Source organism: Jaculus jaculus, chromosome 5, assembly GCF_020740685.1.
Source record: "Jaculus jaculus isolate mJacJac1 chromosome 5, mJacJac1.mat.Y.cur, whole genome shotgun sequence".
Lineage (NCBI taxonomy): Eukaryota > Metazoa > Chordata > Mammalia > Rodentia > Dipodidae > Jaculus > Jaculus jaculus.
This window is the reverse complement of record NC_059106.1, coordinates 3,185,097-3,206,788: the sequence shown is the minus strand read 5'-3', so window position 1 is coordinate 3,206,788 and position 21,692 is coordinate 3,185,097. Positions and strand designations below refer to the sequence as shown.

General features: G+C 46.9%; 1 protein-coding gene and 1 non-coding gene across 6 annotated transcripts in view; both read left to right on the top strand.

Annotated features, from left to right (window-relative positions):
- Nucleotides 1–21,692, top strand: part of Mgat5 (alpha-1,6-mannosylglycoprotein 6-beta-N-acetylglucosaminyltransferase) — a 307,809-nt gene that overhangs the window by 167,790 nt on the left and 118,327 nt on the right. For all 5 annotated transcript variants that reach the window (XM_045151121.1, XM_045151124.1, XM_004668162.2 and 2 more), the window contains 2 exons: nt 12,085–12,161; nt 13,371–13,460. In XM_045151121.1, coding sequence (XP_045007056.1) covers nt 12,085–12,161; nt 13,371–13,460 — 167 coding nt within the window. The remainder of the gene's footprint in view (nt 1–12,084; nt 12,162–13,370; nt 13,461–21,692) is intronic.
- On the top strand, nt 21,281–21,390 carry LOC123461302. Its single transcript, XR_006637591.1, has one exon. It is a non-coding gene; the product is annotated as a small nucleolar RNA U6-53/MBII-28 (small nucleolar RNA).

Sequence of the window (21,692 nt, the reverse complement as noted above, 5' to 3'; positions counted from 1 at the left end):
GAGCCCAGAAGGACAGAACAACACCCATGTCAATTTGTTTCTGTGTCAGAGTATTTTTCCCCATGCGCTCTCTCTCTCTCCCTCTCTCTCTCTCTCTCTCTCTCTCACTCTCTCTCTCTCTCTATCACACACACACACACACACACACACACACACACACACAAACACACACACTTACTTCTGTGAGTGGTAAGTTCAAGGGAAACTGATTACAAAAGTAAGTAGTTCTCAGATTTGGCCTGTGAGCTATAGTTTACAGTTGCCTATTGTAGAGATTGTAATATGTTTTCTTATCTAACCACAGTCTGCATAGGAAACAGTACCCTGCCTTTGGATAAAAGGGTTGTGTTTTTTTTTTTTTTTTTCTGTAGGTTCACTTATCCAAGGTCAACTGTGATCTAGCAATGTTAAATGGAAAATTTCAGAAATGTTAACATTTAAGTTGTGTGCTGTTCACTAGAGTGTGGTGAACTCTCACACTATCCTTCCTGGAATGTGAACCGTCTTTTTGCTCAGTGTTTGGTGCTGTATATGTGACCTCACAGTTAGTAGTTATCTCAGTTCATGAAAACGACTGTCATAGTATCCCAATGCTGAGTCCAGATGGCCCTTACTATGCTTCCGAGTGACTCCAAAACACAAGCGTGATGTGGCAGTTGCCTCCTCGTTGCTGGGACAAAGCACCGGACCAGAGGCAGCTGATGAGAGGGAAGGGTGTGTTTCGGGCTCCCAGCTCGGAGGGCAGGTGCGTCATGGCGGGGAACGCATGGCAGAGCAGACAGCCAGGAGTCACACCCGCACGTCAGCGCGGAGGAAAGGAAGGTGGGTCTGGCAAGTGGGCTGGGCTGTGGCACTGGAGTCCCGCCTCAGGTTCACCTCCTCCAGGTAGCTTTCATCTCCCAAAGGCTCCAACATTTGGGGATTAAGTAGGAGGCTTGACTACAAACATATGAGACTTCGGGGGAAGTTCGCATTCCAATCACCTCAGCAGGTAAGAACGCTGGCCACACAGACGACCTTAGAGGGCCCTGGCTCTCTTCTCAGCACCTGAGTAACCCCGACCCTCACTGGAGCTCACTGGTCACTCAGTCTGACAATAAAAAGGCAGTGGGCTGGAGAGATGGCTTAGCAGCTAAGGCACTTGCCTGCGAAGCCCAAGGACTCAGGTTTGACTCCAGATCCCATGTAAGCCAGACGCATAAGGTGACACGAGCATGCAAGGTCACACATGCGCACAAGGGGTGCACACGTCTGGAGATTGCAGTGGCTGGAGGCCCTGGCATGCCAGTCCCCTGCCTCCGCATAAAAAAGGGCCAGTCTGTTGGACTTGCCTCGGAAAAAAAACGGTGCCTCCTCGTTCCTTGAGAGACTGTCTCAAGGAAGCGACGTAGAAATGCGACAGAAGAGGACACCCAGTATTCACAGCTGGCTTCTCCATGTGTGCACATGGGCACCACATCTTCACACATACACATCATTACACTATACATAAACACAACGTACTACATAACCAAACATAATACATGCCAAAAGAGTGAATCCTAAACAATATCTAAGGATGTGCACATTGCTCTCAACTGTATGGTTACACACATTTGTTTACATGACTACCATGCCAGGCTTCCTTCGTTCCTGCACAGATGACCAGGTGTCCAAGGCCATGTGAGATTATGAAGCCCTGTTTTTATTTGGACAGGAGTTGAGGACGGGTCTCACTCTAGCCCAGACTGACCTGGGGACTTATTCTGTAGCTCCAGGCTGGCCTTGAACTCACAGTGACCCTCCTACCTCCTATCTCTGCCTCCAGAGTTCTGTGATTAAAGGCATGTGGAAACAGAGAGCAACTCTGAGGGTTGGTTCTCCTCTTTCACCTCCTTTGAAACAATATCTCTCTCGTTTGCCCTTGGGCAGGCCAGACTAGCTGCCTCCAAGTTTTAGGATTTGGGATTTTCCTGGCTCTACCTCCCATTGCCTTCAGCTCGTTGGGATTTCAGACACATATGCCACCATGCATCTGGCTTTAGGTGGGTGACAGGCATACATATTCTGGCTGCCAGACTGTCAGAGCAAGTGCCTTTAACCAACCCCTGAGCCATTTCTCTAGGCCCAACAAAAGTTTACCTCGATCTTCTGTTATGAGGGGAGTCAAGGCACTTCCTCCTTAGGTACTACTGAGAGGATTCCAAACACCTGTCAAGTGTTTCAAGTGATTCAAGGCAGAGGGCGTTCACAACTATGGTGTGACTTACACAAGTAAAATGGGTTAGGAACATAGCCAGCCTTGTCCCATAGATTCTACTTCTATACTATTTTCTTCTCTTATCGTGTCTGAAAATACAAATCCACATGCATATAGAATATAGCCCAAAACACCCTTGACACGTTGATAAGAGAGGTCAGAAATGCATGCACTATGTGTAACTCAAGCCTGTTCTAGAAGAAAAATTGAACCACCATGGTTTGAGGGCATGAAGAAAAATGTGTATGTCCCTGTCCCAGGGACATTTCCTGTTCCAGAAAGATAACTGTGTAATGCCTCTTTACCCCCCCCCCCCAGTCACCTGCCTGTGAGAACAGGGAAGTTATGAAAGGCTAGGCCCTATCTTCTTTATTGCAAAAGGAAGGCAGTCATCAAATGCCTGAGGCCTGCAACTTGAGAATACGATACAGTTTTTGCCAGTATCATCTTGAATTTTTAATATTTGCTACAGACTTCCCAATTACATCATTTCAAATCAAAATTGACAGCTAAGGATGCCTGAAAATATGTCAGTTTATATCTTGTTTTTTAAAATATTATTTAGAGGGGCTGGGGAGATGGCTTAGCAGATAAGAGTGCTTCCCACACAAGATCTCAGGAGGGCCTGAGACCTTCCAGGGTGCACCCAGCACCCATGTAAGCAGGTGGGTGTGACCACACACCCCTGTAACCGCAGACCTATGGGGACAGAGGCTAGAGAATCTCCACAGCTCACTGGTCAGCCAGAATAACCAAAACCTGAGCAGCTGCAGGCTCAGTGGGACCCTCAGCCTCAAGGGTACCAGCGGAGGAATGACAGGGGTCACATGGTACTCCCCTCTGACCCCAGCATGCATGGGCCCAACTTGCACACATCTACATGCATGTAGGAACACACTCTACATACACACACTACACCAACATACTTCATACACATATGCACATGCCAAAACTATTTCAAGAATAATTTTTGCTCAAAATGATACCAGTACAACTTTTTGGTTTTGAAGTACAAAATAAGATTCTCTTAAATTAGTGACTGTTATGTCCATTTATTACAACTAATTACATAATTGATACCCACATGGAGTACTTTCATGTTCCTCATGTGGTTACTTAAAATACCAAAGAATAAGTCAGGTGTGGTGGCGCATGCCTTTAATCCCAGCACTTGGGAGGCAGAGGTAGGAGGATCACTGTTGAGTTCGAGGCCACCCTGACACTGCATAGTGAATTCCAGATCAGCCTGGGCCAGAGTGAGACCCTACCTCACAAAAAGAAAAAAAAAAAAGAATATTTTGTTGCAGAAAAAAAATGATAGCAGAAATTAAGTATATACTTATAGGAAATGCTATCTACAAAGAGATAAATACATGCAGATTTCTGCCTTAGAAGAACTCTTGATTACCCAAATCATGTTACAAACCTGATTTTATCTTGCAACCCCAGAGCTGCTAAAATATTTAAACACAAGTATGTGTGCTATTGTGCAATTGTATTTATTTAAAAGGCTTAAGCATTTCTCTTTCCATAATTCCAAAACATCTCCGTCACGGAGCATGACCTATACTCCCCGCGCTCCCACACACTGCGATCTCACACGCACCAACCGGGCAGACACAGAATGTCGCCAGGCAGGGCACAGATACCACGTTGGCAGAGAGCTGGTGGAGTGGGGCTGGTGCGTGCTGTTTGGTGGTGTGGACAGGCTCTCTCAATGAGCTGTATCTCTGAAGGGTGTTGCAGTTACACCTTCTTAGGGCTGGCACAAAGCACCTGGTGGGATTTCTGCTTACAGTGTCAGGGAGGTTTCTGCATGTTAGGAAATCACTGTGGAGCAGAGACTGGGCATCACATCATCCGGGTGGAAGTTAGTCTCAGAGAGCTGGACTGCTACTGGCAAGGGAGCTGGCCTAAGCCCACCCCCAGCAACACCCCCCTCCTCTAGCAAGCCTCCACCTCCCAAATTGCCACCAGGTGGGGACCAAGTATTCAGAATGCATGAGGCTGTGAGAAGATGTTATTCAAACCATCACAGAAGGTGTTCTGATGGTGATGTTTTTGGGCATTTGGGGAGATGGCTTAATTGGTAAAATACTTGTAGGCATAAGGACTTGAGTTTGATCTCCAGTGTCAACATCATTAAAAAAAAATCCAGGGCTGAAGGAATGGCATAGCAGTTAAGGTGTTTGCCTGCAAAGCCAAAGGATCCAGGTTTGAATCTCCAAAACCCACGTTAGTCAGATGCACTAGGGGGCGCACATGTCTGGAATTCATTTGCAATGGTTAGAGGCCCTGGCGTGCCCATTCTCTCTCTGTCTCTCTCCCTCCCTTCCTCCCTCTTTCTCTGTCACATAAATAAATAATTTTTTCAAAAAAAATAAACAAGGGCTGGAGAGATGGCTTAGCAGTTAAGCGCTTGTCTGTGAAGCCTAAGGACCCCAGTTCGAGGCTTGATTCCCCAGGACCCATGTTATCCAGATACACAAGGAGGTGCATGTGTTTGGAGTTCGTCTGTGGTGGCTGGAGGCCCTGGCATGCCCATTCTCTCTCTCTCTGTCTCTTTCTCTCTCTGTCTGTTGCTCTCAAATAAAAAATAAAAATAAAACAAACAAATAAAAAATAACAAAGCCATAGCTGTTAAGGTGCTTGCCTGCGAAGCCTAAGGACCCTGGTTCAACTCCCCAGGACCCATGTAAGCCAGATGCACAAGGGGGCGCATGCATCTGGAGTTCATTTGCAGCGGCTGGAGGCCCTGATGTGCCCATTCTCTCTTTCTCTTTGCCTCTTTCTCTCTCTGGAAAGCATTCTACCCATGGATCCACATTTCCAGCGCAGATGTTATTTCCCTCACACTGCTGAGGGTGGCGGTGGTTAAGGACTTGGGCAGAAAGGGGCACTGGAGTGCAGCTCTCTGCATTTCTGTGTCCACCTGGAGCAGGTCCCTTCATAACAAGCAGGTGTGTTACAGAGAAGATGATGTTTTATAAAACAGTTGATTTGCTATGTAGAGATTGGAGATCTATGTTAAGTATGCTTTTAGAGTCCCATGCTACGCCATATAAAGAATTCAGTACTTACCTTCCAGCTAGGCACCAATGTGGGTTTTGCTCAATGAAAATGCTTATCAAGAAACTGTTTAAGAAAGGCATTAGAGGGGGCTGTCAATTCAAGAAAGGGTAAAACATTCATAAGTTTCTTTGTAAATTCTCTTTCAGGGCTGGGGATGTAGCAGTGGGTGGGGTGCATGTCTAGTGTGCACAAAGCTCTGGGTTCAATCCCAGCAGTGCATAAACCAGCTGTGGTACTGCACCCCTGTGATCCAGCATTTGGGAGGTGGAGGCAGGAGGATCAAAAGGTTAAGGTGGGCTGGAGGGATGGCTTAGCGGTTTAGGCGTTTGCCTGCAAAACCAAAGGACCCTGGTTCGATTCCCCAGGACCCATGTTAGACAGATTCACAAGGGGGCGCACACATCTGGAGTTCATTTGCAGTGGCTGGAGGCCCTGGCATGCCTATGCTCTCTCTCTCTCCCTCTTTCTCTGTCAAATAAATAAATAAATAATTTTTTTTAAATGGCTAAGGTCATCCTTGTCTACATAGAGACTTTGAGTCCACCCTGGGCTATATGAAACCCTGTTCCAAAGAAAAAGAAAATGGTGCTGACTTCTGTAACAATGTAAGGTAGATTTTGACTCCTGAGCAATTTACATTAGATATAAAACTGTTCAACTATAAAGATTTTATGCAGGTGTGTGTATAATAGTATTTTTTTTAGATTACAGTATGTTCACATTTTTATTAAAATATGGTGAACAGTTAGATTACTTCTCCCTCCCAAGCAGATTGCTTCCCTATTCAGACTGTCCCCAAACTACACAAGTGACTACAGCGACTTCTCCCTGTCTGCAGCAGTAACCGATGCACTGGACTCTAAGTCCAGAGCTCAGCTCCGCAGTGATCAGTGCCTGCTCATGTGTCCTCAGCTTTGGTCTGACCACGACCCCCCAACACACACACGCGCACCCTCACGCTCACACCTAGAGGAGTGGCTGTCCTCTCCCACCAGGGTTGGGATTGTTCCACAGCAGAACTCTCTGATTGTTTGAACATGGGTAAAGCTTTGCTCCATCTCCGACCCATCCCCCACTTCTGCAGTGTCGCTTACTTACCTTTACCACTTACCGTCTAGGTCCCCAGCTGTGGCTGACGATGAGTCCCATGAGGTAGGAGCAGCAGGAAGAGAACCCCAGCCATTTACCACATCACAGTATCCAGTGTGAAGAATGTTACTTTAAACTCCCCAAGTGACTTTTAAAATGTGTGCAATTAAGAGTGATTGCTTTATTCCATGGCCTTGCTGAGCTACAGTCTGAGCCCTGGTGACTTGGGTTGAATGGGGATAATTGTTTTTGTGATGGTTAATTGTGATGCCCAAGGAAAGTGGCAAAGTTGGAAGGAGAGGAGGGCCTCAAAGCCAGGAGAAGAGGGTGTCAAATCCACAGGCTTAATCAAGCAGCACTTCCAGGTTACCTGGAATTTGTCTAGCTGCTTCTCTGTTCTGCATTTACTCCTAAGATCCCAGTGTAACCACAAGACAGAGAGACCCTGGGTGTGGGAGCAAGTGATCTGATGGGTCCTGGAAGTCTGATGATCCTACCAGGCACCCATCCCTCCATCCCTGCAGGGCCTCTTCTTGCCTATAAATCCTTTTTTTTTTTCGGGGCAAGTCTATCAGACTGGCATGTTTTTTAAATGTGAGACAGAGAGAGACAGAGAGTTGGCATGCCAGGCCTCCAGCCACTGCAGTTGTACTCTAGATGCTTGTGTCCACTTTTGCAAGCATGTGCAACCTCACGTGCTTGCGTCACTGTGCGTCTGGCTTACATGGGATCTGGAGAGTCGAACATGAGTCCTTAGGCTTCTCAGGCAAGTGCCTTAACCACCAAGCCATCTCTCCAGCCTAAGTCCTTTTATTAAAGAAGTATTTTGGGCTGGAGAGATGGCTTAGCGGTTAAGCGCTTGCCTGTGAAGCCTAAGGACCCCGGTTCGAGGCTCGGTTCCCCAGGTCCCACGTTAGCCAGATGCACAAGGGAGCGCACGCGTCTGGAGTTCGTTTGCAGAGGCTGGAAGCCATGGCGCGCCCATTCTCTCTCTCTCCCTCTATCTGTCTTTCTCTCTGTGTCTGTCGCTCTCAAATAAGAAAAAAAAAAGAAGTATTTTATGGACAACCTCCATCCATATAGACAATATACCATGATCATAATCCCCTTCTACCACCCTCCCTTTTCTGCAGCTTGAGTACCCCCTCACAGAATCTCTTTTTCTTTCCAACTAGGCCCTCGTCTGTTTTGATGCCATCATTTTCCCCTCCTGTCAAGTGTGCTTGTGTAGGTAGTGACAAGCACTGTGAGCTCAAGTCCTTTGCCTTTGCAGGTCCCTATTGTCCTTGCACTGAGCTGTTAAAGTGCCTTGTCTGATGAGCAAGTTGTGGGTTCCCCAGGCTATGGAAGACTCCCCCTCCCTGAGGAGGGATTGCTGTGAGTCCCCTGTTCACTTTTGGAAAGACACTAAACCACTGAAGGTGATCATCTGGGAGCAGTATTTACTGCATGACTTGGCAGTAATTCCTGGTGTTTGAAACAGCTTGACTCGAGGTATGATTTATATACCATTAGAGTCCACCCCTTTGCCCTGTTAGCTCCCAGTGCTTCTAGTGTGTTTGCAGAACTGTACAGCCCTTATCAAGTTTTAGAGCATTTTATCACCTCCAAATAACTTCTGTACCATTTAACCATCACTACCTTCCCCTGTTCACCTTCCCTCCTTGATGCTAAGCACTCATCTATATCTGCTAAATCAACTTCTATAATAGGCAGTATTTGTGACTCACTGCTTTCATCAAGCACAGTGCTTGGAAGGTCTGGCTTATTGTATGTAGCATGTGCAAGTGTTTTTGTGTGTATGATGTGAGTTTGTGTACACACACTCCGTAGGCTGGCTCTGATTTAGCACCACTACTGTGAATATTTGTGTACGAGGATTATTGTGGAATTGCTTTTTTTTTTTTCATTTTTCTGTAGCATGACCCAATGCATGCCATCACTGGGTTAAATCTTACTTTTAAATGCACTGCTGAGCTATGTTTCTAAGCATTTACATGATCTTGTCTCCACCCCTGGAGTCTGAAAGCAGTGGTTCCTCACGTCCTTGCCAGTACTTGCTGTTACGACAGTTTTTGATTATGGCCATTTTAGTTTTGTGAGCTCCTGTCTCATTTTGCTTGCCCAATGATAAATTCTTTTCTCGGTATCAGTGAAGTTACTTCATGCTAATTGTTTTTTGCCTATTGTATGCTCTTAGGTGTGTGATAAGCAGTCTTTTCTCTTGAGGGACATTCCTGGAACTAGTGACTTGGGAGCCAGGCATGGTGGCGCACGCCTTTAATCCCTGCACTCGGGAGGCAGAGGTAGGAGGATCGCTGTGAGTTCGAGGCCACCCTGAGACTACATAGTGAATTCCAGCTCAGCCTGGGCCAGAGTGAGACCCTACCTCAAAGAAACAAAAACAAAAAAATGACTAGTGACTTGGGGCTTGTCATGTGTTTGTAGCTTGCTGGGTATAACACTCCTGTGTAACCTCAGCCTTCATACTGGCATCTTGATCCTCCTCCCACCGCCTCCTGAGTGCTGGGATTACAGGCACGTCCCTACGCCCACTGCATACAGTGCTGGAGAGCGATCCCAGGGCTTTGTACACACTAGGCAGGCATTCTGCCGACCAAGCTGCATCCCCAGCCTTCAAATTTGAAACTTTGTAACTTGATACTCAAAAATTTAAAATTTTGGAGCATTTTGGATTGGGATATTCTGTTAGGAATGTTCAATTTAAGTAAAGTATATGCAGATGTGTAATATCTGAAAGTCTGTGAGATGTGAAACACTTGTGTCCCCAAGCATTTCCAATAAGGGACACTCACCCCATGTACTCTTCAGTAGCCATGAGTGGGCCTTGGCGGATCGTCACACCATGGCTTCCTGGCTCTTTTGGTGGGTAGGGAGTTTCCTAAGACTGTGAAACTATCTTCCTGGAGTATGTGTACAGGATTCATTTGGATTCAGTTACATCACTTTTCTCATAGTACAAAAGTGAAGCAGGCTTGGATGAATATTCGCCAAGCTGAAAATAAGTGGTGAGGTCATTTTTAATGGGAGACTGTGTCTCACCATGGCTGACGTTTCTACAGTTTATTGCTGCTAGCTCCCACGGCCAAGTCCGTTTATGAAGGGGCTGGAAAAGGCTGAGCCCAGCATGGTCATTGGCTCCTGGCTGATGCTCAGCCAGGGCAGTGGCAGGCTATGTGGATGTACTTTGCAGGGGCCATCTGATAAGTGTGACCACATGATCCTCTCAGGTGTGCTGGGAGAAATGCTATCTTGTCCTGCCACAGAGTGGTTACTGGAGACCCTTTATCTTTTGAGAGGACATATTTGTGGGGTACTTTGGGATGCCGTGACACCCTCACCATGAAGATGGTTATCCTAGCTGCTGGCAAAGGGCCCAGATGGGAAGATTCAGCTCAGTTTCCTGAGACTTCCAGTGGCAGACAGTTGGCCATGGTTCCTGAAGTTTCTGAACGCTTTTCTCAACCTGTCCCTTCTGCTCCTCCCTCCATCCCTTTATAATAGTGGTGGTGAGGCCATCCGTCACCCTTAACCTATCAGGTGCCTGTTCACTTCCAGTTTAAGTCAGTGGCAGGCTGGGGGGGGGGGGGGTCAGTGGGTAAAGTACTTTCCAGGCAAGGACCTGGTTTTGGGTCCCTAGAACCCAAGTGAGGCACACACACAAACCTGGAATCCCAGCATTCAGGTGGCAAGGAGGGGCCAGGAAGGAGAATCCCCAAAAGCTCGCAGGCCAGATGGCCGCTTGGTGAAGCAGAGACTCTGCCCCGGACAAGGCGAAGGGCGAGGGCCAGTGTTGGAGATTATCTTCTGATATACACATGTGTTCTGTGCCTGTGTGTACACAGACTCACATCATACACACAAAAAGACAAAACCCAGGGTTGGAGAGAGGGCGTAGCGGTTACGGTAACGCCTAAGGACCTGGATTCAACTCCCCAGAACCCATGTAAGCCAGACGCACAAGGTGATAGCTACAGTGCACAAGTCACGCATGTGCACAAGGTGGCACACATCTGGTGTTCACTTGAAGTGGCTGGAGGCCCTGGTGCACCTATTCTCTCGCCTGCCCACCCACCCAAAAAAAAAAAAAAAAAAAAAAAAAAAGAAGAAGAAGAAGAAGAAGGAGAAGGGCAAAACCCAGCCAATGTTATCAATGTTATGTCATGGCCTCCAGGTTTTCAGAAGTGCTGTCGCTGTAGGTAGTGCACAGGAAAGAGCTTTGACAGGCACTCCTCAGGACAAGGTCCTTCTGTCTGAATTACTGCCTCTGTGAGGCTCACAAACATCCCCTGTCTTCTCCCTCCCCACCTCCTCTCCTTTGCTTCCTTCCCTTTCTCACTTGTATTGTTACCAAGGAACCAGTAGTTAGGTTTCTTACACACCGTGCCCACCTGTGAGTATCCATAGAATCAGCACCAAGGGCGATGCCTAACTTCCATCTCTGCTTTTCAGAGAGTGTCACATGCAGGGTGACCTTGATTTCCTGATCCACCTGCCTCCACGTCCCAAGTGCTGGGAGAATAGGTTTACAGGCATACATCACCATCCCCTCTTGAAACTCATTTTGTAGCCTTATTGATGGATCTCTTGTTCAGTGAGGAATGGTTAGCATGAATGTTAAGCAAATGTCTAGTGTGATGCTGCATGCTTGATCACTGACGATGCTTGAAATGTGTGTGTGTGCACACGTGCACTGAACTGGTTAATTAAAGGTAAACAGTGGTACCTAGTGAACCTTGCTTATGATTTGTGGAAGCATCAACAGTTAACCCTGCATTTGTTCAGGTCTGATACTGGGGGCTAGAGAGATGGCTCACTTGGTAAAGTGCTTGCCTTGCAAGCTTGATGATCCAAGTGCAACCCTCAGAATCCATGTAAAAATGCAGAGCTGCATGTGATAACAGCACTGGGGGGGAGGGGCAGAGACAAGCGGATCCCCGGGAATCGCTGGTAGCCAGACTAGGCAAATCAGTGAGCTTTTGCCAGCGAGAGACCTTGTCTCAAACAACGGTGAATTTGCTCTTCAGTCACACATGTCTTTTTTAACCTTTTTAAATTTTTATTTATTTGAGAAAGAGAATGGGTGCCCCAGGGCCTTCAGCTGCTGCAAATAAACTCCAGATGCATGTGCATCTGGCTTACACAGGTCCTGGGGAGTTGAACCTAGGTCCTTTGGCTTTGCAGAGAAGTGCCTTAACCACTAAGCCATTTCTCCAACACTTAAAAAATATTTCATTCATTTATTTGAGAGAAAGAGGCAGATAGAGAAAGAGAAAGTGGGTGCACCAGGGCTTCTAGCCACTACAAACGGAAACCACTTTGTACATCTCCTTTTATCTGGGTGCTGGACGGTCGAGCTTGGGCTTTTCAGGTAAGTGCCTTAACCATTGAATCATCTCTCCAGCCTCACATGCCTCTTTTTAAATTCCAGTAAGATACATCAGTACCCACTTTGTGGGACAGGAATGCCCTCTTGAGCAGCAGTGTCCTGCTTGTTGAAGCCATCAGTTGTGGTTGGAGCTGGAGTGGCTCCATTGATCAAAACCTGGTTGCTGGTGTAGACCACGGTGTTTGGGTTTCTCTCTCCGTTTTTGCTCTCAGCAGAGTTAGACCTCTGTACTGTGGACCTTACAGTATCCTTTGTTGTTTCTCTTTCTTTGCAGACATCATTAATGGAGCTCAAGAAAAATGTGTATTGCCTCCTATGGATGGCTATCCCCACTGCGAGGGGAAGATCAAGGTAAGACAGAAGCCATGTCCGGTCACATCTTCACACTGAGACCTTTCGAGGTGCCTCCATCCTCGTGGTGGTGGGTGGTGGACTGTGGCCCTCACAAGTCAGACTGAGAGCCTGGGTCACCCCAAACACCTGCTATGTCATTCCCAGCCCTGTACTGGTGACCATTGGTGGGCCAGTTCTAAGGGGAAGCTGTTTTGGGGTCAGTCTCCCCTCTCCTTGCTGCCCAGAGCACTGCCCATTTACAGCATACTGTGTCGTGCATGTCAAATTTGCATATGCAGCTGAATGCCAAAAACACTTCATGTGTGCATGTGGGCATGTGCACGCATGTTCGCAGACTTGAGGTCACACTCAGGGGTGCCAGAGTGCTTGGCAAGTGCTTTACTACTGAACTGTAGCCCAATCTTTTTTTCCCCAAGTTAGGGTCTCTCTCTAGCCCAGGCTGACCTGGAATGCACTATGTAGTCCCAGGCTGGCCTTGAAGTCATGGTGATCCTCCTACCTCAACCTCCTGAGTGCAGGGAAAGGTGTGTGCCACCACACTTGGCTTGTTTTGTTTTACACTGCTTTGGAAAAAATCCTTTTTGTTTGTTTTTTTGCTTGTTTGTTATTTTGAGGTTGGGTCTCATTCTAGCCCAAGCTGACCTGGAATTCACTATGTAGTCTTAGGGTGGCCTCGAACTCATGGTGATCCTCCTACCTCTGCCTCCCGAGTGCTGGGATTAAAGACGTGTGCCCTGCCTAAAACTCCTATTTTTATGGCTTGCCCATGAGTAGACCCCTCCTCCGCAACAGCTTTTAAGGAAAAATTTCGGCTCACGTACCTTAGAGAATGGAGAGAACTCCAGGAACACTTAGCAGTGCCCTTTCGGAATGCGTGTGAGTGCTCACTCAAGCATGTGCGGTACTTGCACTCTGCCCTGGGCCCCTGCTGGGGGCTGTGGAACTTTAGCTCTCAGTAGTTTTCAGACCCACAGGACCCATGTGGTCTTGATGACGTTCCCCGCTCATTGATTCTGTTGGCCTCTTCGTACTGTACACACCTCTCCTTGGGCCAGTGTCCACTGTGGAGCGTCTTGGAGAATCTGGTCATCTGGACCCTGCCATGCCCCCTCTGTCCCCATGCCTCTTCCCCAGAGCATCAGCTATATTGATGCAGGAGCGCGTGGGCAGCCTGCTCAGCAGCATCTTTTGCTCTTGTCTTTTCAGTGGATGAAAGATATGTGGCGCTCAGACCCCTGCTACGCAGAGTATGGAGTGGACGGGTCCACTTGCTCCTTTCTTATCTACCTCAGTGAGGTGAGTAGCTTCCTGCTGTTGCTGAAGGCACTATGTGCCACACTGTGCTGCAGCCAAGCCTAGCAGCTTAAAGGCTTTGGAAGGGTGTTGTTTGGACAAGAGGGACCTTTGAGTCCCTCCTTCATTGTTCTCAATGCCTCAAGAATATCTTCTTTTCCCTCCAAGGAATAACACCCCGAGTTAGCTATTTTTTTTTTCTTTTTCCAGTTTTTCCTATTTCAGTAAAATACACATGTAAGATTTTCCATTGTAACCAGTTTGTTTGCTTTGTTATGGGAATTTTTTTTTTTTTTTTTTTTTTACTTATGGTGTTTGGTGTATGTACATGTGTGTGTGTTCTTTTGTGTGTGGGCACAGGTGCACATATGTATGCATATGTGTGGAGGACAGAAGTTGACATGAAGTGTTTTCCTCAGTTGCTCTCCACTTTAGTTTATTGACACGGTATCTCACTGAACCCAGAGCTTACCAATTCAGCGAGGCTGGCTGTCCAGTTAGTCTCCACCTCTCCCGGGCTGGGATTACAAGCACACATGTCTATGCTGGACATTTTACATGAATGTGGGGATCTGAAGTCAGGCCCTCACGCTTGCATGGCAAGCACTTTCCCCTCTGAACCATCTCCCCAGCCCTGGCCTTTTTTTGTTTTTTTTTTTTTTGTTGTTTTGTTTTTTTGTCTTCTGCTCTGTTATAACAGCCGCCTGGTGATGCTGTGCAGAATGCCTCCATTTCTGAGGTGAACTAAATGCCCTTGCTTGTAGTTGCTCCAATGGGCTTCAGGGGCCTCTCTTTTCTGTACCCGAAGGTGACAGGGACAGCTTGTATTGGGGACAGAGCCCAGGTTTCCATTGCTGTAGGGCATGTGGCCTATTGCAGTTACCTTTTAGTTGATGGCATAGAGCAGCCTGTGGGAGGAAAGGGTATATTTTGGTGTACAGACTTAAGGGAAAGCTCCATGAAGACAGGGGAAAATGTGGCATGAGCAAAGACTGACATCACCTCCTGGCCAATATCAGGTGGGCAACTGTAGCAGGAGAGTGTGTCAAACCACCCTGGCAAGGGGAAGCTGGCTATAACACCCATAATCTCTCCTCCAGCAATACACTTCCTCCAGCAAGGCTCCACCTCCCAAATTGCCACCAGCTGGGATCCAGGCATTCAGAACACATGAGTTCATGAGAGACACTTACTTCAAACCCCCACATGGTCCCTCTCCTGGATCCTTATTCCCTTTCTGTGAGGGTTTATCTCAGTTGTCAACTTGACAGGATCTAGAATCACCTAGGAGACAAAGCTCTGAGCATGTCAGTGAGGGAGGGTTCAGATTTGTCAATGGAGGTGGAAAGACCCACTCTAAATCTGGTGGCCCCATCCTGTACACTGGAGTCCTGAACTGAACACAGAGAGAGCAAGCTGAGCACCAATGTCTCAACTTCCTGACCATGGACGTACTGTGACCCTCTGCCTTACGCTCCTGCCGCCATGACAGACTGTACCTCAAACTGAGCCAGAATCAACCCGCCTCCTTTAGGCTGCTTCTCGTCAGGCATTTGGCACAGCAACAAGCAAAGGTAACCAAATGCCCTCTTCCCTTAGGATATCCAAGGCCTAGACTCCCTTCCCTCAGTACTAGGATTTGAACCCAAGTCCTCAACATTATAGGAGAGGGCCTACCACTAAGCGATACCCAGACCCACATACCTTTTCTCTAACAGAGTTGTTCCACAGCCTCCAGAAGCACAGTCAATAATCATAAATGTCTAAAAATTATAAGCCCTCAGAACTGGGCTTGGAAGCTTCTGGCGAACAGTTTTGGGGCACTTCTTTGAGCTGGCTTCTCTTTACTGGCTCCAGTGGCCTGTGGCCCACCTTCTTATTTAAATGTGCAAGGAGAAGGCTTGGAGCCAGGCGTGACTCTTCACCCCAGTGAGAAGGTAATTAGAAGCTGTGCTCCAGTCCTGAAGGGAAGCCTCCTCAGTCAGTTTAATTTCAAAAGTTTTCTACCTCCTTTCCTGGGATAGACTGTGCGCTACAGTGGACAAACTGGGCTCATTTCTCATTTTAAAAGAGTTTTCAGGGTAGAAAAGGGTGAGGAGGCAATGGTGCTAGAGGGCTATGCATTCGCCCACCAAAATTAGTTATAATTTATCTTAAAATATTTACTTATTTACTTATTTATGAGAAAGAGGCTGATAGAGAATGGGCACACCAGGACCTCTAGTCACTGCAAATGAACTCCAGATGCATGCGCCCCCTTGTGGGTCCTGGGGAATTGAACCTGGATCCTTAGGCTGCATAGACAAATGCCTTAACCACTAAGCAATCTCTCCAGCCCAATATAATTTTGCTTTTTATTTTTTTATTTATTCATTTATTTTTAAAAATATTTTACTTAACACAGAGAGAGAGGCAAATAGAGAAAGAGAGAATGGCACACCAGGACCTCTTGCCACTACAGACGAACTCCAGATGCCCCTTTGTGCATCTGGCTTGCGTGGGTCCTAGGGAATTGAACCTGGGTCCTTAGGTGTAGCAGGCAAGCACCTTAACTGCTCAGCCATCTCTCAAGCCCCTAATTTTGGTTTTTAAAGATGCCCACTTGAATGTATCCAGAATCCCGTAGGAGTTTCTAGGTTTGCTGAGTTGAGATGGAAAGGCCCACCCTAACTGAGCGTGACCATGTATTGGTCTATTGACTATGGACTGTGTGGCCAGCTCTGCCTCCTGCTGCCATGCCTCCCTGCATGATGACTGCCTTCACACTAAGTCCTCTCATCCGTAAGTTGCTGCTGGTGAGGTGTTTGGTCACAGCAGTGAGAAAGTAAGTAATGCAGACCCCTACCTTGAGAATGGCAGGAGGACAGCCACCCGAGTTTATAATAGATAGGACCAGGAGCCGGCATGGCAGACAGACCACATTCCATAAACATACCTGACATGTTTGTGGGCTGTAGTGGGGTCATTACTGGAGGACAGTAGTGTCCTGTCACTTAGCCTCAGACATTGCGAGTGGGTTCTTGGTTCCATTTCAGAAATAGAATCCATTCACCAGTGTAATTTAATTTTAGAGCTTTTGATTTCTGGTCATGTAGCTGCTCCTTTGGTACCTGTTTTGTTTTTTTTTTAATTGGTAAATAAGGATTGTATGTACTTGCAGCGTCCAGCACAATATTGTTAGATCCTAGACCATCCAGGTACACCTGCTGCCTCAGAAATCACAGCCCCTCCCCCGTCTGTATCTCAAGCCGATAGGCACCTGCTGTGACTCTGCAGCTCTTGTGAAGAGCCAAGCAAATTTTCCAGGTACCCACACCCTGCGCAGCTCATGACTATGGGCGACTCATTGCTTTACATGAGATACGCACTAAATCTTGCCCTCTACTCAGAGGCAGGGTGACTGCTGTCACATAGACCCAAGCCACATGTGACTCGCTTTCCCCCCTCTTGCATGTCCTTTAGGTCACATGTTGGCAAAGCCTGCTTGTTTCATGACATGGGACCTCTCCCAGATGGCACTGTGTCTGGAGGGACTGACAGCGTTCTCTCTCTTTAGACACCTGCCATGATGCCTGTGGTGTAACTCCCCTCCCAAATAAAGCTCTCCCCTGAAGGACAGTCCAGCTCAGTACCTCTCTCTTGAGCCACCTTCCATTTTATCATATATATATATATATATATATATATATATATATATATATATATATATATAATATATACAGGCTTCTAGCAGATATTGTGATGTGCATGTGTACTATAGAGTGGTTCTGAAAAGCTAATGAACAAGTCTGTGTACCTCACATACTTACTTTTCCTATGATAGGCACACTTCCTGCTTGATGTCTTGTCTTTGGAGAGCTTACTGTGTTTGTATTTCAGTTCGGAGCTGTGTGTGGAGCCAATCATTTGAAATTAAGAGAGGTGGTTTCCAGGGTCAGTTACCTATATTTTTCTATCCTGAACAGTAACTATAGCCATGTGAAGCTGTTTGTTAGTTTGGTTTGTTGCTGGAGTTGTCAAGGTCAGAGCCACAAGCTCAGCCCCCCAGCTTTGATTAGCCAGTTAAACAAACAAGTAATAGTGCCTAGCAGAGAAAGGAGGGTTATTCAAAGTGCCGCATTGGGAAGAGGGATCAGGATGTCCAGTGATCCCATAAGTTCATCCTCAGGGTTCTAACATGAGGTTCAGGTTCAGATCAAAGGCAAGAGGGATATGTAACCAAGTTCTGATCAAGGTATGGCCCTTGTATCTAGCCGTCATTGACCCATTATTACTGGGCTCCAGTCTCTCCTGCAAGATGGTCACCACTGTGGAAATCTCTTCCTGAGAGACAAGCTCCTCCTCTGGCATCAGGCTTTGCCATTTTCTTTTCTCCATGTGTGGGATTCCTGGGGACATTTTATTTCCTTGGGGCCCATTGTCTCGGCAGTGTGATAGCCAAATGGGTGGGGCGGGGAGGACAACCCAAGGCACAGGGCCCTCCCTCCTGCTGGGGCAGTTACATGAAGAGAAGAGGAAAACATCGCTGGGTGTCACAAATACGCAGTCTCATTTAAATTGCTGCTCATACCCAAAGTTGGTGGAGGATCAGGCCATAGACAGCCAGCCCTGTGACCTTAGCTCTTCAAATTTCCGCATCTTATAGGTTTCCCATGTTGAAGGAAAACTGAGCTCAGATAAGTGACTGGTACTGACAGCCATTGACTTTGCATTCAGTCTGTTTGTACATCCACTTGTGTCATAAATCTCACCATGATTTGCCAATTTTACTTCGTTGACCTTCATTGCTAGTTTTCTAGTACTTCATTATATTGATGCCTTTACCCCAAACCGGAGAAAGCCAGCCCCCTCCCCCCAGGATATAACTCATGAAAACCAGGTGTCGGCCACCAAGAGTGGTGGGAATGAGGGATTCGTTAGGCAGCCTTGTATTTCCACAGCATCAGGCAGCTCATGTCCTGGATCTGTTTTTGTGAGCCGTGTAACCAGTGCCATTTCAGAGACGAGGCCCTAGAAAGTGACTACTCTGAATGTCAGTGTTTGCGTATATGAACTTAGCTATCTGCCTGGCATTTTCCTGCTGCCAGCTGTTATAAAATAGAATGGATTTCTTCACCCCCGTTAACAGAGTATTGGTGGAGGATGCTGGTATTGTTTGACATCCACACATTTGATTCTGTTTAGGAAAGATTTTTTAATAGTTTGATTTTTATTGTGAGTTTTCATACATGTACATAGTTTGTTTTGATCATAATCCCCTCCTGTTATTTTCTTTTGCACACCCCTTACCTCTCCCACATTGTCTCTTCCAACTGGTTCTATTAGTTTGTTTTCTTTGCTTTCTCCATTGTCCATGATTTGTCGATGGATCCAGGTTTTCTTCTGTTTTTAATGCACACACGTGTGTGTGTGTGCATGTGTGTGTGTGCGTGTGTGTACACATATGTATGTGCAGAGGACAATCTCAGATGTCATTCCTCAGCACTACTCTTGACCTTTGGCCTGGAGCTCACCTGGTAGGCTTCAGTTGCTAGCCAGGGTGCCTCAGGGATCCCTCTGCCTCCATCCACCTCCCCAGCCCTGCGAGTGCAGGCACGTGCCACCACAGTGGACGTTTTACGTGGATTCTGGAGATCAAACTCAAGTCCTCATGCCAGCAGAGGACGCACTTTATTGATGGAGCCTTTTCTCTCCAGCCCCGTTTTTCGCTCTCTTGCCGTCACTGCAGAAGCGAGGGAACAGTGTGCCTTCCCGGTTTGTTGCCTTGCTGGATGCTCGGTGGCCACTGGAAGCACAGTTGCTCTGAAGTCCTCAGATTGCTCAGCAGTTGATGGGTAGATGTTCAGACGTGTACAGACTTGCTCCAGACACCAATTGGGACTGGGTAGTGTGTCCATGCATGTGCTGTATGTGTGTCCATAATGGAACAGAATAAGCAATTTCATGCCTTACTCGTCATCTGTTTCTTCTGTTTCATGAATAAGAGGCATAAAAGTCTCAGTCTTTGTTTTCCCTTGGCAATGTGTAAAACTAATATTGCTTGAGCACGCCATTAACCTTGAGTTTAAATTCAGCATACTTAATCCCTTGATGACTGCCAAGATTAATGCCCAACAGGAAAGGGTGGAAGCTTAAGTGTTTGTGAAAGGGACCATGAAATGAAATCCTAATAAGCCACCCAATGATCTGGATTTATAGGCTGTGTGGGCCGCTAAAAATAACGTGGAAATGGTATGGTGCAGGCTCATTTGTCATCATGGGCAGCAATAGAAAACTGACCATTCAGGTTGCATAAGAAAGACAGAATGAGCAAAACAAAAACCTAACCTAACTGCTGTTTAGGGACGGGTCCGGGAGTGCTTTAACATACTGCCAGGCTGTTGCCCGAGCGCACCCACATGCGCCTTGTACATATCTAGGCACGTGCCATAGGCAGTGTACTTTCCGCGAGATGAGATAAGATTTGTTGGCAGTGAAGACAGTTGGCCAAGATTTACAGTTGTGGCCTGTCCCTTCTCCACGTCCAGCCAGTACTTGGATGTGTGTCATATGTGTGTTCGTGGCTCTTCTTACCTGAGTTTTAAGATGTCTCTTGCAAAGGGAGTTTTTAACAGTGTTGCGCTTATAGAGCATTGTTTACCAGTCTGCGGGATGTCTCTGTTCTCTTCCTCTACACTCTCCTTTCCAGAATGCATCTTTGGGACACTTCCTGTGTGTCTGAGAATTTTAGACACTACCACATTTATGCTTAATTTCTTCTGGTCTCTGCCTGGCAAACCCCAGAAGGGAAGAAGCAGACTCTGTAACCCAAAGCACTGTCTCTTTGTTCCCTGGAACTTGCCAGGGCAACTTCCCATGGGCACATTGCGTGCGCAAAGCCCCGGCCGGATTCCACAGGAAGCAGGCATGGTGGTCAGTGCATCTTTGCACTGGGAAGGTAGAGACAGGAAGGTCAAAAGTTCAGTTACCTTGGGGTAAGACCAACCTGGGTTACATGGGACCATGTCATGAAAAAGAAAAAGAAACAACATGAGAATGAGAATATATACAATAGAAAAGAGTATAATGAACTCTGCCCCATGTTCATGGCCCAGATTCAGCCATGTCACCCTGTGGTCATTGGCACCCCTTGCCCTGCTACATATTTCAAGAAATCCTATGATCCTACCATCTAAATGTTCCTATCTGTGTCTATAAAGGAGGCTTGAAAAAGTACAGCTTTTCCCACTGTTCACTAGTGCTATCACTTCACAGCTGAAAACTTACATCTTCTCTCTATCTGTCGGGGTTGTTTCAAGGTAGGGTCTCTAGCTCCACACTGCCCTCAAATTCATGGTGACCCTTCTATCTCAGCTTCTAGAGTGCTGAGATCAAAGGCATGTGCTACAGTTCAACCCATAATTTCTTAATATCAAATTCCAGATTGGTGTTCATTTTTCAGGTTTGTTATTTCATCTTTTCCCCCATTTCCAATTTTTTTATTGGCTGTGTATGTATGGATGTATGTATGCATGCATTTGTATGTACGTGTCATGTGTGTGAGTGCACGTGCACATGCCTTGGCTTGTGGAGGTCCAAGGATACCTCAGTCACTCTCACCTTCTACTTTGAGGCAGGGTCTCTGGCTGATCAGTGCTGTGTACCCCAGGCCAGAAAGCTTCTGGGATTCCCCTCTCTCCTCGCCAGAGGAGGGCTGGGATTCCAGACGCTCGCCACCGTGTCCAGCTTTCATGGGGGTGCTGGGGCTTTGAACTTGTCTTCCTGCTTGCTCAGTGAGCCATCTCCCCAGCCCTCTGCAGTGTTTTGTGGAGAAACGTCTTTGGTCCCAATGATGAGTTGCCATGCTAATACTGAGTCACCAGCCAGGACAATGGTGCCCTGGTTTGGGTGCCAGTGAGTTTAACAAGACTTCTCACCTGGAGACCTGAGGGACATTGAGGGACATGTACAAAAGAGCACACACACTCTTGATGTTTTGTTAAGTACTAGTGTGTTCTGGGTGTTTGGTGTGTTACATCCCTGTTATGTCGTAACCGGCCTCTCCACCTCGTGTGTTTCTTGTGAGATGCTGGTTTAGTCTTAGTCTTTTTTTCACTTGGTGTGTATGTTCATATTCATATGTGCATGCTTGTATGGTTCATGTACACGTGGGCAAGTGTGTGTGGTGGCCAGAGGACAACCTCAAATATCATGTTCATATGCCATCTACCTTGTTTTCTGGGTTTATTTTTTATT